Below are 19244 nucleotides of genomic sequence, written 5' to 3' on the forward strand. Positions count from 1 at the left end.
TAGTTTTAATCTGCATAGCTATAGTGTGCCTATCATATGTCACTAAATACAGTTTTTCTAAAGCATAACGGATCACATAGACTAGCTCAGCTGATAACTCAAAATCTATAAATAACTTGTGTATTTTTAACTATGAGATCTAGTGCTCGATTCAGCTGAAGCATGGAATGTTTGTTTGTGTGTATTGTTTTGTGTGCGTACATACACTTGTGTTTGTTTTTTCCTTAACAAACACTTTCCCCTTAAAACAAAAAATAGTTTGTGTTTGTTTTGTGTGCATGCATATGCTTGTGTGTTTTTTCCTTAACAATAAACACTTGTCCCTAAACACAAAAAATTGTGTATATGTTTTTGTATGCATGCATTCGTTTGTGTATTGTGTGTGCACATATGTTTGTGTTTGTGTGGTTGTTTCTTTCCCTTAATAAAAAGCTTATCCTTTAGTAAAAAAAGTGTATATGTATGTTTTTGCATGCACGTGTTCATTTGTGTGTGTGTTTGTGTGCACACGTATGTTTGTATCTTTGTTTCTTTTCCTTAAAAATACCATTGTCCCTGCTCAGTGTGTTTGATATTTCTCTTAACAAAAAGAAAACCTTGTCTCTGCTCAGTGTTCGTTTTTCTCTTAACAAACACCTTATCCCTTAACAAAAGTGTGTGTGTGTGTGTGTATGCACACATTCATTTGCATGTGTATTTTGTTTGTGTGCACACGTATGTTTGTATGTATGTTTTTTCCCTTAACAAAAAAAACCCTTGTCCCTGCTCAGTGTTTGTTTTGTGTCAGTGTGGAGTAGTGCGACTACAACCACTAACTCTTGCTGAGGTGATTGTAGGTAATGGTGTGTTTTGAAGATAAATGTCCTTCTCCACAATGTATTGATAGTAAATACCGTGGATTTTGTTAGTATGAGTGTGCTGTTTTGTATTAAAATTAATTTAAATTAGCACTCTCATCACTATGGGTTGTTTGGTGTGTGTGTGTGTGCGTGTGATTAGGATTTTTAATGTAGCTTTAACAATGTTTCAGTCTGGCAGTGTGGCAGTTTTTACTGATGTCTAGCACTGGGGCATCATGCCGCAGACATGTAGCATGATGTCCCATCCAGTCACATTATCCTGACACCAGGCCAACCAGTCCTAACACTAACCTCTTAATTCTGAGCACCAAGTGAGGCAGTTGATAGTACCATTTTTATAAGTCTTTGATATGACACGGCTGGGGATCTAACCACGACCTCCCGCATCCGAGCTGGACGCTCTAACCACTAGGCCACCAGAGCGGTCAGACATTATAAGAAATCTTTTAATGAAAACCCAATGTTAATATGACCATCCATTCAGGAGAAGTAGCAATAACATATAAGTTTCAAGATGGCCAATGTGGTGGCCATAATGGTTGTGCTTGACCCATGTTGATATGAACTTCTTGCACATGGAGTGCATGAGCCACCATTTTTATTTAGGTCTAACTAAACATTGTAAGAAGTGTTTTGGTGACTTTCCATTCTGGAGTAGCAGTAAGAGATTTTCAAGCCTTTATGGGTATCAGATCGGCACCATTTTCATTCAGGATGAACCAGACATATTAAGTCTTTTAGTAAAAACTGCATGTTTATCTGACCATCCACTGAAGGGTAGCAATATAATTTTCATGATGACCACTGTGGCACCCATATTGACTATATGAGGAGCACCATTAACCCATTTTCATTTAGGATCAATGAGACCATGAGTTGAATGTATGTGCAAGGTTTCATGGCAATGTTCCAGTTAGTTTAGGAGTAATGATAAAACATTTGTGTTAATGGATGGATGGGCAACTAGCCATCACTTGATCTCTCCTGGTCTAAGAAAAGTAGAGCTAAAACTACTAAATGGTGATTTACTGTCCAAATTAAATTCATGATCTACTGTCCTATTATTGTATTTGCCATTATATCCATTTCCAATACTTACTGTGGATCCGTTTCAATATAAACCTGTTTTTTTGCAACAATTTTTCAACTGGCAATTTTCGTCAGTTTTTCTTTTTTCAGAAGATGTTTTAGGTATTTCATTTCAGGTAGAAATCAAAGTAAGATTTTTTAAAAAATTGTAATATCAGGAATAACTATATATCTTACATAAAATTCTGCCCCAAATCATCCTGTAGTCCACTTGAAATTTCTCCAAGTTCCTTTTAAATTAACCAAAAGAATGTTTATGGATAGGCAAAACATGCCTAAAAGTCTTTGAAATCTGCCTGGATTTTTTTATATACAAAAATCATGCTAAATGAAGTGGTTGTAAATTTACATATTTGAAGCAGAAACTCCAGAAGTATCATTTGTTCCTCCATCAATAGTCTGAAACACTTAAATTCAATTCAGTGCCACCAGATACATGTATGCACACACAATATCATGCACAACTTATCTCGCCTCCTCTGCTCATTACCCAACTTGTTTGAACACTTGTTAATTTGACATTCCTGCATACCGTTTTGGACAATATACCCAGGAATTAGCACATACTGTGTAGTAACAAGCTCAGCCACTATGTTGTAAAATTCATAAATTTAAAACTTATTATCATTATAAGCTTAATTTCAATTGGTGTCATTGTTGTTATGGGTGTAATGCCAGTTTCAGCACAAAAGGCTATACATGGCAGCCAGTATATTTGGTGGAGGAAGAACCCTGAAAAAATCCATAAAGAATCACCAACCATCAGGAAGCTACTGGCAAGCTTTCCAAATGTCACAAAAAAAAGCAGGTAAATGTAATCACTTTTGCTATGGTTGGTAACGTTCATGAACAAGTTTTAGGATTCTACGAGAAATAACATTAGCAAAATTTAACACAAATTAAAACTTAATATCAATGCCTACATAATGCCATTAGAAAAATGATACCAATTTCTTGCCAATGCTTTGCAGGCAAGAAAAATTTACATTTTTGTACAATTACTTGAATACTAAAATTTTATACAGGTTCAATTTCTTGACATTTTTGTCCCCAGTAATGACAGTGGAGAGGCAGATAGCAGTAAATGTGAGAATGACTGGGGCAAATTTACATAAATCTATTGCTGATATTGTCTTCCAAAGTTTAGAATTATATGTATTTTCGTTCTGCACTGAATCTGCTAAATACCGTAACTCACCTGTGAACAGTTTTGTGGTGATGAATGTTTTTGCTTACTCCGTCAAGAAAGCCCTACATATATGAGAAATATTTTGGTGTGTGGTAACATTTTACCAAAGTGTCGGTGCATTATTTGATAAATTATATCATTTTCAAAAACTTTAACAAATATACCTTAACACTGCTGACAGTGATGCTGCTGTCAAGAAGTGATAACTATGTCTTATCATTCACAAAAGAGACAACAACCTGACTTATGTGTCGGGAAGCAAACAAGAAAAATGCTGAGGATATTTAATTTTATTACAAGACTTTATTTACCGAGTAAACAAAACTAAGACAAAAGAAGTTTAAAACAAACACAGTTTATACTTAGACCATGTAGTTATTTCTGCCAAAATAAAAGTTTTTCTGATACATCAAGAATCATGTCTCCAAATTCAAAATAAAACCATGCATTGCAAGATGAAATAATTAAACTGGTAAAAAATTGGTAAATGATCCTTGTATTGACTATATATACTCACGAGTCAACTCCAACTGCAAACAGCATAGACTGTGATCTAATGCACAGGAAGACAAAGGTCTGTGTTGTTTGTAGCTGGACTCGACTAACAAGCTCCTATATATGGACAACTTGAACACATCCAACCTTGGACATGGCAGTTTGACATCTTACACGAATCATGGATTGTATTTGTCCTTTAATTCCTATAAAAATATAGGATCCTTTAAAAGACCTATACTTTACCAAACTGTCCTGTAATTACTAAAGTTTACTTTCAACCTTATTTTTTCCCCGGCTATGCCAACATTTACATGATCTAGAAATCTGACAAAAAATGTATCCCCGTAGTGCACATTTTACCATTCTGATTACAACTCATCTAAGTTATATTTTCAAGCAGCTGAACATAAGTCATCTTGTGTTGGTTCTGTGGCTCATGCTTGTCTTCTCTGTATTGGAAAAATATTAAATCTTTGTATCTTATAATCATCCTACATTGATGAAAAAGTAGTAGTAACTTGATTACAAGTTGGATGTTTCCAACTGGAAAGTTATGTTGTTATTTGAAAGAATAAGTATGCATCAAACCACAAATGAATGAGGTCATGAAAAACAGTCCACGTTTATATAGGGACTATACAAAAAATGCAATGTTACTTTTACATAATAACTAATTAGTACATAAAATTATTAAATATATAAAGAAATGTGTACTTTACACTGGAAAAACAAACCTGTACTCAAGTAGCACATGCAATTCTGATGTATAGCTGATGTCACAAAATTGGACACGTCAAAACAGTCTGATTACACAAAAATGTCAAATTCTTGGGTCACTTTTGCCATGTTATGTAATCAATGAATAATGGCAGTTTATGTTCAGGGCTGTTCCATTAAAACATACATGGGAACCAGGGAATGCAAGTTTAAGGCAGGGTACTCACCCATAGATGCAATTTAGAAATTTCTTATCATTTTAATATGAACTCAGTGAAATTAAAGTACCCTGGCATACATTTTTTAAACACCACCTTCTCTGGGTACCATGTACGTTTAAATGGAACAGCCCTCATATATGAAATATCTCATAAGAAAATGTATTCTGTACAATTTATACATTACTTTTCATGCAAATACATTAAACAGTTTAAACACTATATAGGTCTTCCTTGTTATAATATGGTAGTTGGGTCCATAACAGCCGACTGCATTATGTACTGACCCATGTTAGAGTAAGACTCATGGTATGTACTAAATCATGACATATTGAGAAGTGTTGTATACCCAACAATAGTATAATGGGGATTAACAGAATCTGTTAAATTATAGTGTTAAAGATAAAACGCTAAGCTTCACGTTATTTTCTTTCAATCCATGTTGTACATTGGTACGATTTTGGTTATGGGGACCATAGTGGTACAGATTTATATCCGGAATCCTGTTACAATGAACCATGTTAAAACATGGGCAAGCTTTATTACTTGCATCAAATGAAAAATTTATAACATACATTAATTATCGTGAAATCTTATTAAATTATAGTGTTAAAGATATAACGCTAAGCTTCACGTTATTTTCTTTCAATCTATGTTGTACATTGGTACGATTTTGGTTATGGGGACCATAGTGGTACAGATTTATATCCGGAATCATGCCACAATGAACCATGTTAAAACATGGGAGAGCTTTATTACTTGCATCAAATGAAAAATTTATAACATACATTAATTATCGTGAAATCTTATTTTATTTGGAATACCAATTTTAGTGGATGTTATAGTTACCACCAACCATGAATTTAAGAAAGCCAACTAGCTGATTTTGCAATAGAAACACTGGGATATCTATTACAAAACCAAAAAGTTAAGTGCTGGCAAAATCGTCAGAAAAAAATGATGAATGCTGATATCCTTAAAAATAAATGAATTCACAAATATCTATCATTGGCTGATGTGTAAAGTCATTCCTAGTTTAAATCCTCACTCAGATTTTAATTTTACAACAAATATGACATGAAGTATGAATATCACTGACAATAATTTGTTGTGTAAAAAACATTAAATTTCCTCCGTTCATACATTCATGTGAAAATTGCATACTGAATTTCTACCCATTTATCTGATGCAAGCATTGACACTGATTATTGTTTACTTGTTTTCAAAATGTATTTATAATGGAACTCAAAAACTTTATTCCTCAAGATGGCATTTATGTACTACAGACCTTATGATTCCCTGTTTCAGAAATTTAGTTCACGAGCCAAGCCTTCTGAAGCAAAGGTCATAGTACGTTCATGCTATCTAGGGACAACATTAAAAAAGTAGTGTCATTTCCATTACTAAAGAAAATTAGTTGTTACTAACATCTTTATAATGACACATCTAAAGTCTAGGATGCAACATTTTAAAATTACAATTACTCCAATATGTCACACAATAACTTCAATTTATCACACAATATCTCAAATTTATAACACAATAACTCCAATTTATAACACAATAACTCCATTTTATCAAACCAGTTTCTTTGCTAAGAAGAATCGTTTCAAGTGAATCATCTGAAGAAGACCAATAACTATTAGAAGCAGAGTCTGGCCAACTGACCACCAGAATACTCGCTGATTTGTACTCTCACTGGTAAGACGAAAACGTTCTTCACGAGTCTGAAAAATGGGTGTTACAATAATTATTTTATGTTACAATGATGATTTACTGCAAATGAAAATGAGAGGGTGGTGCTATTTGCAGTCAGAATGACTAACTCAGATTTGATGGCTAGAAACGAAGTTATGCATCAATAAATAGAAATGGGATTTTTAGAAGAAAGTGTACTGTGAAATAAGGAGGACTGAATTAATATCAGCCAATATTGGTGGGCATTTACAGAAAAGATAAATGGGTTATAGTACATTTTTCTTGGTGCATTTCAGATGGCAAGGAAAGTAAAATTCACAGAGGATGTAATTATATATGGCAAAAAATACGCTTTTACATTTAGCATTTATATAGGAACAAAGACACAACAGCAAAATAGGTTGCAGGGAAACAGGTAAGGAAAGCTCTTGTTACACAAACTGCATTTATGTATGATCTAAAAAACCTCAAACTATTTACAAAGTTTACAACTGTCTCTTAAATATTATTCATTTTAAGTTACAGGTTTGCCTTTCCATAGTCTTTAACCCTTGCATATGTAAGGGTGGAACTTGATGTGGTACTAATTACCGAATGTCTCAGGTTGTTATTATTTTATTAGCTTTTTGATATAAATAAAGAACTGGTTCAAAAGTTAAAACTTTTACTTTCTTTAAGATTCTATAAAATATTATTCATTACAATGACTCCTTTGTCATTATAGACCCATCCACCAAAAGTACGGGGATTCAAATAATAATAACTCCACATATATCTTGACAAGAAATACAGGGTTATTTGCAGAACTGAAATATGGGGAAATTATCCGAGTGTTGCATGGGTTTAAAGAAGAAATAAAAGGCATGGCTTGAAAGTATAATGTGCAATTTTCGTGCATTCAGTTGTTTTTTTTTTTTTTTGCATGGTTGTTTAAAAATTGTCATGAATCCAACAAATGTATACCCTAGAATACATGTTGGAAATGTGAGTGTTCAAGTAGATGAAGAATGGAACTAACAAAGGAATGATATTACATCCGTCAGACATAAATCAATGGTAAGTAAATAAATATTTGAGAGAGAAAATCTTGGGAAAGCAATCATAATGAACAATAAAGTGAATAAACCTCCCCCCATTTATAAATAATGTACCATATATATTAAAATATACCCATGTACATATTGGATCCAAAAGCAAACTGCATAAACACAGATCTGCCATCCCAGAAGCTCTGGGTCTCTGCAGTTTGTTATGTGTAATTTGTTGAACAAACTAAAGAGACCCAAATCTTATGGCATAGTGTGTGATGGCAGATCAGGCTCTATGATGTTGGCAGCTGGACTCGATTTATATGCGAGCACATATGGAAGTTTCACAAATATGCTTGGCAGACAATAAATATGAAAATCATGGATCACATATGCAATTTCTGCCAGTTATGTTGCACCTGCACCTTAAATATGCCAAGTGTATCATTCTTGCTGCATAAAGTGTATGCAGTGGCATCAGAATAGTGTGTACTCCAAGTTTCAGTTGCAACAAACACAACAATGGCGAGATGCCAACTCCTACTGAGGTGAAATAGGAATGGCAGCTTTCAAAAATCAGAATCTGAACATGAAAATAGGAAAACCTCAAATTTTATCCAACAGTTTATTGTATGCATTAAATCTTATGGATTGGTTGATACATGCTTCCTCCAGTAATTTTTCCGACCATGTAACACAATTCATCGAGAAAAGACTGCATGACATGGCATTTGTCCAATGTTTATGCCTTGCGTTTGCCATTTAGAATGTGTGTAGTAAATATTTTTTGGCCAAAGTATTTTCCTCATTGATCGTTTTAAATTTTAAACCTTTCTTAAGAGTTTCTCAAAGCTGGTGTGAATTCCAACTGTTCAATATTCCATTACCTTCTGTGATTTAAATATACTGGTGATCATGTTATAGTTTGCCTAAATAAAATTATATCTGACCTGAAAATCTGAATCTGAAAGAACTTACTACAATAGGGTTATCCCAGGTTAAAAATAGTAATATTCGCACCAAAACTGTAATTGTTTTCATCTCTGCATTAATATTACATAGGCACTGAGTATTATCAAATTAACTTTGCATTACATGCCCACTTATAGGATAAAGTAAACAGACACATCAAAAACATGACTCATATGCCCTGCAGTGCTTGAACTAACATATATTTTTCTGGTAATCAGCACACATAATTTGTACATAACCTAATTAAATCAAGAATTTTCAACTTTAAATGTAATATTGTCTATAAAAAAAAGATAAATTTTAAGAAACCACAAGATTTTTTCTCTCAAAAAAAAAGAAATATCGAAAATGTAAAAACTAGAGATCCTTAAATTATACGAGCTTCTTGGCCTCAAAGAAACTCTTAAGGTGCCTCATCTGCCAGAATCCAGTAATTAACAAAATAACTGTTTGAGCTATTGACCACCATAAGACTCTCTGGTTTGTGCTTTCACTTGTTGCTCGAAACCTTTCCTCTCGATACTGAAAATTGACAAATACAAATAAAACTTGTAAAAACATGTGGAATATCAATGAAGCATACATTTAGCATAGATTTTTGAGGGCATGTTACTGTAGATCATATTTTAGTATCATCACTTTTTGTAAATATTAGCAGCCTGTGTATTTGCAACAGAATGGCAATGTATACAGCTTTTTGTATCAGCATTCAAAATACACTGGTACAACATGCAGCAAAATTCTGACTTTGTGTACCTACTAATTACAGTTTGAGTAAATGTAGTCGGCATAGTTGACCAAGAGTGCAATTAAAAAGGATGAGTTAATGACCCAAATACTATATACCATTTATACTTGCTTGTAAGGTGAATCCAACTACAAACAACAGTGACCATAACTTGCCAATGAATGCACCAGCGGATCAGGGTCTACACTGTTGTTCTTTTTGTAACAAATCACATAGACCCAGTCCTAGCACATTATGCAACAGCAGATCTGGGCCTATGCATTTTGCAGTTGGACTCAACTTATAAGTGAGTGTACATGGTAGTTCAAAAGCATATCAAAGTGCAGAATTGCTGTTGCATACTCAACACAGTAAGTAAGAATGATCCTTTGACAGGTCACTAGTTCCAAAATGGAACCACAAATCAAACTGTCATTGTGACCATGCATAAAAAACTACTCAGCAACACTGACAGCTGGGATCCATATTGTATAAACAATTTCACCTAGAGGCCACCATTATTTTTCATTAAACAATGTAAGTCTGGAAATAGGGAAGTTCTAATGGTATATATGTAGATCCAATGTCAGCTCCAAAACCATTTCATTAAACATGTCTTCACAATTTTTTAAAATATTTCTTAATACTTGGCTACCAATAATAAATTTCTCCCTGAACATTCAGCAGGTTATTTGGGTAAAATTCTGTCACAAGATCAAAAATTCACCTATCATTGATTTTTTTTATATCTCGGAGTACAATCTGAGGATGTGTCATATTTATGGAATTCCTCAAATTGTTGTAAAGGAATAAACTGATTTACAGGTGTACAAATTAAGAAGTTATTTTTCATTCTTTCTTCCATCTCTTCCACAGTCTAAAATCTCAACACTGTCAAAAGTATCAAAATGAGATAATTTATGGCTCTAAATTTGAGGAAAACTTTGAAATTTTGGTAAGACTGGAGCCTAATGGTGGAAGTGAGCTTCCTACGTAAATCAGTGGCAATGACATCTAAATATTACAATTCCTAAGCTGGCAACAATGACAATCCAGTCAGTTCAAGAGCAAAATATTTCTTCAAAATTGACAGAATGTCTATTTTAGATTTAGTTGAAGTAAAAAAAAAAAAACAATCCTGATTTACTTTCAACAACACTGAAAGAATGTGTATAGTGCATTGTGAAAATGTGGGTTTGCACCAAAGATTTTTTTTTGTGTATACAAGTACTATTGTGCAGCATATACACAGTTCTACAAGAATTTTTCTTCACTTGATTCAAACAAAATTAATATTAAAATTAGTTCAAATAATTGGATTAATCTGAACAGTTAAAATATAGCAGATTAGTGGTATAAAATGAGGCATGACCAGCACTGCAACTTAGTTCCAGGATTCATGTAATATTTTGTCCAACAGCCTCCAAAACTTGACCTCTGTGCTCTCCCAGCATGACTTTGTAGGCACATTTTGTGCTTCACCACCATTAAAGGGACTAGTTGATGTTACTGATTGACATTTGAAGAGCCAATGCACAAAGCCCACCCACTGAAAGTCTGGTGTAAAATCCCACTTTTGAAAATTCAATTATCTCTATGTAGATTACACATTGGACAATAAACTAATCATTTTAAGAGGGGCTTGTATATTCAGTACATGTGTGCTTAGATCAGCCTCAATGCAGTATACTTCTATCTGCAGTTATTGTGGATGTCAAAGATTTATGTGCATTCCCAATACAGTTTAAATTATGCAGCTAAATAAGTCTACATCATGATCAATGGAAAGCAGATCACAGACACAATAGGAATTTTACATTTTTTATTTATTCAAATAAATCTGAACAAACTTAATGCACCAATTTGAGGCACAACTTTTGGTTTCCGTTTAACAGCATAAATTTATCATACTGTTACAAAGGAAAAGTAATTCTGTGAGACATGGAATAAAAAGAACAGAAAAACTGAATTTACAATGTAATGCGAACAGTATGCTATGTCCTTAATCAGTAATGGCAGTACAGTCAACAACAGCATGTGTTCCCAAAGTTGAAATTAAAAAACTTTGTGCTAGCTAGTACTGAATGCAACAGGGCCTACTGCATGTGAATGGTAAGGGAATGACCATTTAAATTTTGGACAGAGGCCTGCAGGGACTGGGATTTTCTTTCTCATTTGTAAATTTTTTCTTCTTTCATTACAATGCAAAATTTTTAAAAGTAAAATGAGCTATAGGGTAAGTTCATTTCCCCCACATAAATCAGAGCAAGACAATTGTTTTCAAGACTTTCATAAGGAATCCCATAAAATATTAAATAGTCTGTCCCTATGAGAGATTTGACATCAGCAGATGTTTACAAATAAATCAAAACAGTACCCACTGTCAACACTGTTAAATAATATTTGCAAGATTTAGCATCAAATGAATATGTAAATTTCAGCTTAGGAATGTGGCTTTCAAAATTTAAGTAAACATCAGTCAGGTAGACATTGATCCTATGATCAATTACCTGGGCACCAAATCAAAGGCAAATGGTATTAAATGTTTACAAACTACTTTGCTGTAGGGTGACAACAGCATGAAAGGCATGCAAAAGTATTTTTTGGTGGTTGAAGCGTAAATAAAAGAACTGCTCATTTTAGTATTTATTTGTACCAAAATACGAAGTAAATAAAAACAAAAATGGTAGATGAAACTGTGAAAAATAAATATGCAATGCTTGCTGTGCTGTTGCCCATGCTACTAGTGTAGTCCATGTCTATGTGATGAATTCTGATGATATGGTGTTACACAGTAATCATGTTACAACCTTTAGCTGATGTTATTTCACACAGATTGCAATGAAGACTATTTTTTATCTTAGCATATGCCCAAAGTTTTGCTATTTTACCCAGGCCTCACTCACTCTGTTAAATCTGAGGATTTGGTAAACAGTGTTTCCAACTGACTTGTAACTATAATGAAATTGAGTTTTGATATTTTATTTTCAAGATGTAGACAAAACACACACACAATCCTTTAGCCCTCAGCTTTAAACCTTTCATTCACAGTATGTTTTCTCCCTCTGTAACATTCCTGTGGTTTAATTTTACATCTTTTTCCAATCATGGTTTATTTAAAATAATGACATGTGCTTTTAGATGCAATCTGATATCCTGCAGCACATTATTTAGTGTCCACTCACAAACTACTGTCTCTCTCCCTGGTGTGAAATAAAACCATGGTATATTTGTTATAACAAAAATATATCCATATAAATATTATTAATATACATCTAGCTAAGAACAGCTTCACCAACAATAACACCTTTAATGTTGATATGTCTGTGTTTGACAGACACGCATTTGATGAGAGCCATGTTTTACCATTTGATCATGCATTTCTCTTTAGAATATTGGCTGCATATGAAATTTCCTTATATCAGTTTGGTGTTGGTTATGTTGTTTTTTGTGTTGGGGATACATTTATTGGGAAAACATCAACATGATTTTGCATATCTTAAGCTGTTGTGAGTACATCACCTTTCTTTTTAAAAAGATTTTGATTATTTGATACATTTTCATTCAACATTTAGCTGATAATTCTGATGTCAAATTTGGTCTGGAAGAATACTAAAAACAAAACTGAGTCTGATAATTTACAAGGACAGCAATAGAGATAACTCAGTGCCCAACCATGCTCTCTCTCTATCTCAATAAAACTCTTAGCACATACTTACTGTCATAAACAGTCAACCATGTCCATTTTATCTACATCACATCCTGTGGTGGTCAGATACAACTCCTTCAGAGGGTGTGGTTTATACAGCTATTATCTGTATGTTTTTATTGTTGTAGGGTTTAACGCCATTTTTCAGCACAAGATAGGCTATACATGACGGCCAATATAAATGGTGGAGGAAGAACCCAGGAAAGAACCACCGACCCATGAGAAGATACTGGCAAACTTTCTCTCATACCCACATTGGCTGAAACTGAGACTCAAACCCACATAGACACAGGTGAGGTGGCAATGATCCATAATGGTGAGTACTTCAGATCACACGGGTGCCCTCTATTCTCTGTAAGAAGCCATGACAACTACATCTAAACGTATGGAGAGGTGGTAGTGGGTCTGTCTTAGTCCTCTCCACTCACACGACTCATGGAGAAACCAAAAATTGTGTTACCTGTACTGTACTTCAAAAAGTGCAATGATACAAAAGCAAAATATTTGGATTCAAACAGATCTTAAGTTGATTTTTCTTTTTTGTTTTCTTGCGAACTACTGCACAAAGAACATACCATTTCCAACCAATACCAGAAATTTACAGAATGAACAGCGTAAACCCTTTTATTGCAATGCCAGATCAGGGTCTTTGAAGTCTCACTGAAATAATACACGGAAATGAATGGTGTAAACCCAGATCTGCCACATTACTGAAACAGGCCAAGGTCTATGAAGTCTGAAATAATACTCAGAATCAAAACTATATCTTAATATGTTTGGATCAGGGCTGTTTGCAATTGGGTGTGCATGAAAACATCAGAAGCATGCTGGTAAAGTACATGGGTTATGCTGTGCAGGGCTGTGAAGGACAAAGGCCTGGTTATTGCAAATTTCATATGTTTTGTAGCAAACTTATTTCACAAGCAGTATGCTAATTATCTTGCAGCAATGACAGTTTAATAGTTGTGTAATCATACCCTGATATTTATTTTTATGTGATATATTTAACATAAAGTGGATCATTTGGTAAAGGATCAATTCCACACAGCCTACAAATATTTACATCATTTTTTTAAAATTAGCTATTAGGTTTTCCAAAGAAAGATGAATTTCAGTTTTAGGGGATTTTTACAAACAAGTTCATTAATTAATATCAATATGATACTTTTAAGTTACATGACACACATAAATAGTTCCAGGAACTGACAAATCTTTAGCCATGGCCACAGGGCTACTGGAACTTTTGGTCTGGGCTACTCCATTTTGAATTAAGGAAGGCGTTTAACCATGATTTTATTTTTCAAAACAGCAGTACAGAAGTGTTTCAAAAAGAGAGAAAAAAATCATATTAATGACTATTAAAAAAAAGTCAAACGTAATTCTTACAGCTTCATTATTCTGGTAGGCCCATGGGCAATCAGCTGATTTGAAAACTGTCAGACCCTGTTAATGTCAACTAGCTGAATTCTGGAACCAGTGACCCAACAAATAAACTCAATCATTCATGCTATAACCATCTCAACTATGAGTTAAAACCAAACATCAGGGAGTCATGCCAGAAGGCGATTCTGATGAAATAGTCACCCTCGCCCAAGATAATTTGCTTAAACAAGACAAGAAAACAAAGTTGGCTTCGCTTTACCATGAATTTGTGCTTACCCCCTCATTTTTCCCACCTGAACCCACTGATAATTTGCACCAAATGGTGTTATCTTGTTTTTTAGTGTTGGCATTGTTATAAAATGTTTGTATACCTTACACAATAGAAACTTGCTTTAAAAATGAACTGTAAGTAGCTTCAGGTGCCTGTATCTACACAGTGTTGCAATTTTACTGCCAAACATACAAATGTAAAATTCTAGGAAGTGAGTGAAATCATAAACTATTCAACCCAAAATCTAAGATTATTGCCAAATATGTGTCATGAAAAAAGTATGAAGATGTTACTTTTCCCAACATTTCACCTGAAAACTAAGTGGATTAACATGATGTTGTTGTTGTTGTTGTTGTGGGGTTTAACGCCATTTTTCAGCACGATAGGCTATACATGGCGGCCAGTATTAATGGTGGAGGAAGAACCCGGAAAACCCTGGAAAGAACCACCGACCCACGAGAAGCTACTGACAAGCTTTCTCACATGCCCACATTGGCTGAATCTTAGACTCGAACCGCCGCAGACAGAGGTGAGATGGCAGTGATCCGTAACGAAGAGCGCTTTAGACCACTCGGCCACTTGGGGCCCCAGATTAACATGATTAGCCTTTCATGAGTATTAGTAACCAATTTTCTGGAATAGTCATCTATTTTCAAGCTCACCTTCTAAATCTACCAACAAATATAGGTAGCATTTTTCTAGATTCAAGACATACATTTATTAATATAGTCATAAAGAATGAGCATGTTTTGTACAAAAAAAATTGCGGAGCCAGTAAAACACCAGTTATTGATGAATTTATTTTGTAACTGCAAGATCTGACCTAGAACTCATGGCTTTCCTTATCAGCCAAGATCTGGGTGATCTACCCAGCTACTTTGACTTTACATCTGGCTCCTTAAAAAAAAAAAAAACCTGTAACCCCATGGATGGGGGGGGGGGGGTCCCACGACATCCTGTCTACATTGGTAAATCAGGGTCTGGAGAGTGATTTATCAATGTACAAGTTACCATTTCTTTATTTTAACTACACAGTGGTTTCCTTTGTTTTAAACTACTGAGTTTGAAATCATCTGATATATAAGAACTAACACAAAACTTTCAAATCGGTTGGTGTGGTAGCCATACTGGATGCAAGACTTGCACTATTTTCTTTTACAAACATGACATTATTATAAATATTTTGGTGAAAATCCAATGTCTGTATGACCATTCATTCAAGAGAGTGCCAGCAACATTATCTTGATGGTCATCATGGAAGCCATATTGGACAAAAGAATGGCATCTTTTTAATTTGGACCAAGGAGATTTCTTAAGAAGTCTTTTGATGAAAACCACATCTGAATGTGACCATCCATTCAAGAGGAGTAGCAAGAACAGAATATTCAAGTGGCAGTACTGAATCACCTGGACACAATAAGAAGTCTTCTGGTGAAAACAATGTCAGTATGACCATCCCTCTACAAGAAGTGATAACATAAAGGCTGTTCATGGTTATACTGGATGTCAGATACACAACATTTTAATTTAAGACCAAATAAACATAATTATTAGTCTTCGAGTGAAAATTTAATGCTCATATGACCATCCATTCAGGTATAGTATCAATAACAAGATCTGAAAGATGGCTACAGTGGTGGCCATGTTAGATGACCAAATGGTACCGTTTTCATTGATGACCAACAAGACACCAAAAGAAGTCTTCAGGTACAAACAGAATCCATCAAGAGTCTAGGAAATATAAGCAAATACAAAACTTTAACCTAACCTTACTACAAATTTTCTGACACTGACATGACCCCAAGGTTGCATGGGTCAAAACACGTGTGCAGAATCATTCACCTTAAGTTCATAACGATAACCCAAACAGTGTATCCCCTAGGGGTACAAGACTGAGAGTCAGATTCCCCTTGATGTCCGAATGAATAAATAAAATAAACTTTGTTATCAAAACTGTGGGTCAAAATAAAAGTTGGGGGTCTCTAAAGCACAAATGAGGGTAAAGGGAAACACTGCCAAACAAGCAAGGTGTTTTGGAAATATAAGCAAATAAAGATTCATGCCATGTACAATAAAAATCCTTCAAGATATTTTCTAATTATATGCAAATGAAAAACATTGACCAAAACATTAAACTGTTGCCACTGCCAATGAAAAAGCAACTGATACATTGAGATTTTTCCTAACATGGATTCAATAAAAAGGTCATATGCCAAGGGAAGAAAACTACAATTTTATTTAATTTATATGTTTTTGTGCAAGTGCAATGATGGCACTACCTTATTTTAGACATGGGGTTATCCAATGTCCAGGGCTTCAAGAAGCGAAAAATTCATGGAAACCCTGTTATGAAAATGTCATGCAGGGACAAGCTTCTGAGTTCTGCATGTACACAGATTGCTATATTTTATGATAGACAGGCTAGCACACAGATATAAAGGCTACAGCCATATGCCTTAAATAAAAGCTGAAAAAAGATATTGAAAAAAGTCATAGAATAAGATGTGTCATTACCCTTTGGTAGTTTTGTTCTTTAGTGACTTGTTCAACTTGGTCAACAAGCTGTCTAATGCGAAGTTGGAGCTCGGAGAGTTTATCTTTTGCCTGGACCTGTTGATAATCTATGGCATGCTCACCAACCTGGATATCTAAATGCACTCTCTGAAATGAACCAGTATTTCAGTAATGTCAATCATAATATTTTAGCACCATAAAACATGATGAACCAGTATTTCAGTAATGTCAATAATAATATTTTAGCATCATTTAACATGTCAATTCGATATATTCATAATACAGATTTGGAAGTTGTTTATTCATCAGACTGGTATTTTAAAAACCAAGTTTACTGTTAACAAGAATGACATACTTTGCACTAAATTCTTCAAGATGTTCAGCTTCAAAACAATGTGATTTACCACAGTTGCTATCTCAATTTAATGCAGAGAAAACATGCATGTACATGTTTGTGCTAGTGCATATGTACCTGTGTGTCCCCTCATCCCAAACCCGTTAGTCCTACCACAAGAAGGTTGGTTAGTATTCTGAAGGATTTTGCATACATAAAAGGCTGTGAAAATCCTTAGATTTTATACATACCTGAAACGTTGAGTCAGCAAAACTAGTCAAAATTTCATATTTATCCTTCATATTTTACATAAGATTCAATGCAAACTATAAAATTCCAGAAAAACTACCTTTCTGAGGCAGGCTGATCATGTTAATCTGCGATCCTAAAATAAAGTTGTCTTTCTTAAACAATTTTAAATAGTTTAAAACTGTTGAAAAATTGAGAAAATGCTAAAATACTGTAGCATACAAATCTGGTCATCATATTAAGCATACAAACATAAAAAAGAAATTTTTTTTGTCAACCAGGAAAGAATTTTATTTTATTTGTTTTAAAAGTGTTAATCTTTTCCCTCTTACATCTAAATTACCTCACTGATGTTGGCTGATAAAGACCTATTCCCTGAAAAATTCTTCACTATTTTGAATGATGCGTTTCCCTCAGTTGCAAGCAAGTAAAAAGAATAAATATAGTTGGATCGAGATACAACTTACAAATAATAGTAAATGTATGACAATTGATGTAAAATTACCTTTCTAAAACATTTTGACTGATATATGCCTTGTAACAATGGTAACAGAAGTAATGACTTTTAAGATCCTTTTATGATATTTCATTGATTTAATTTAACCAAGTAAAAAAAAAAAAAGGAAATTAGAAAAGGAAACAGCAACAAAAAACCAAACTTTTATATATAAATACAGATAAAGTTTAAAGAACTGGTGAAATACATTTTCAGTCTATGAAATCAGATGGTATATATAATTAGTGTATGGATACAAGAACATATTTTACATATCACAATAAAAGAAAAGTAAATTGTTTATTAGATCTTGTACAAAAAGATCACAATAAAGGAATAATTGTAAAAAAGTAAACTAAGTGACCATTCATAATTTATTTCTGTCAAAGGAGATTATCAGCACTGGTTATCACAGTACTCAGTTTGGCAGGTAAATGCAAAAACATATACAGATACAAAAAAGTCTGATGTGTTGCTCAATTTGTGATCTGCACAGGAAACAGGTATTCTTCAAAGCATGCTACAAGTAATATTTCTCGTGCATGTATAAAATGATTCCTTTTAATCCTTCTTGGAGATGATAAATAAGAAAAAAAATTGCAATAACCTAGGACCGTTATAGGCTAATAAATAGCAAATGCAAAAAACATCTCTGAATTTTAATCCAACTATGGACTATATTTCATGCAGTGATTGTTAAGAATTCCCACAGCATAAGATTCTGCATTGAAAATAAGTCTGTTGATTTCTACATATTTAGTGATTTCCAATCGTAAAGTTCACCACAAGGTGAGATGGGAGTGGGAGTGGTGGCAAAGGGGAAATGGGAACGATATGCTTTATGATGTTTCTGTCAATCTGAGGAAATCTGGAGTGATACCATACATGTATATGAGTAAAACATGCATTGATACCACATGTGTATCTCAGGAAATCAGGAGCATAGCTGCCAACATTCCAGGCTTGCAATTAGTGAAAATAGGGATAAAAAGTAGTGAATTTGGACATGAATTAGTGAAAAATACCATGACAATAACTCCATCCACTCTGACAGTCAATACTAGTATTACTACACTATATACAGTAAGATCGCAATATAAAACTAAAACACTACATATATGCACAAATATATCTGCATTTCTATTTATTATGGTATTCATAAACTTCACATGTTCTTGTGGTTATATATCAAGACATGATACTCTGGCAGACCTGAACTTTCTTAACTGCTTGATTGTAAATTTGTTTTCTAAACAGTTCAGACTTCTTGCCTGCTGGTTGATCTTGGTGAC

The 19244-nt window shown here is 33.9% G+C and overlaps 1 protein-coding gene across 3 annotated transcripts in view; it reads right to left on the reverse strand.

Annotated features, from left to right (window-relative positions):
* Positions 1 to 3413: 3413 nt before the first annotated feature.
* The window catches only part of LOC149795345 (transmembrane emp24 domain-containing protein 9-like), a 36360-nt gene continuing 20529 nt past the window's right edge, over positions 3414 to 19244 (reverse strand). For 2 of the 3 annotated variants that reach the window (XM_089965117.1, XM_089965116.1), the window contains exons 4-5: positions 16874 to 17020; positions 7167 to 8791 (exon numbers count right to left, since the gene is read on the reverse strand). In XM_089965117.1, the coding sequence (XP_089821243.1) occupies positions 8642 to 8791; positions 16874 to 17020 (297 nt within the window). In that variant the 3' untranslated portion in view covers positions 7167 to 8641. Of the gene's footprint in view, positions 6299 to 7166; positions 8792 to 16873; positions 17021 to 19244 lie in introns of those variants that run through there. The other variant, XM_089965119.1, reaches the window with a different exon arrangement.

Source organism: Sinohyriopsis cumingii, chromosome 7 (assembly GCF_028554795.1).
Source record: "Sinohyriopsis cumingii isolate HCF-2022 chromosome 7, ASM2855479v2, whole genome shotgun sequence".
NCBI lineage: Eukaryota > Metazoa > Mollusca > Bivalvia > Unionida > Unionidae > Sinohyriopsis > Sinohyriopsis cumingii.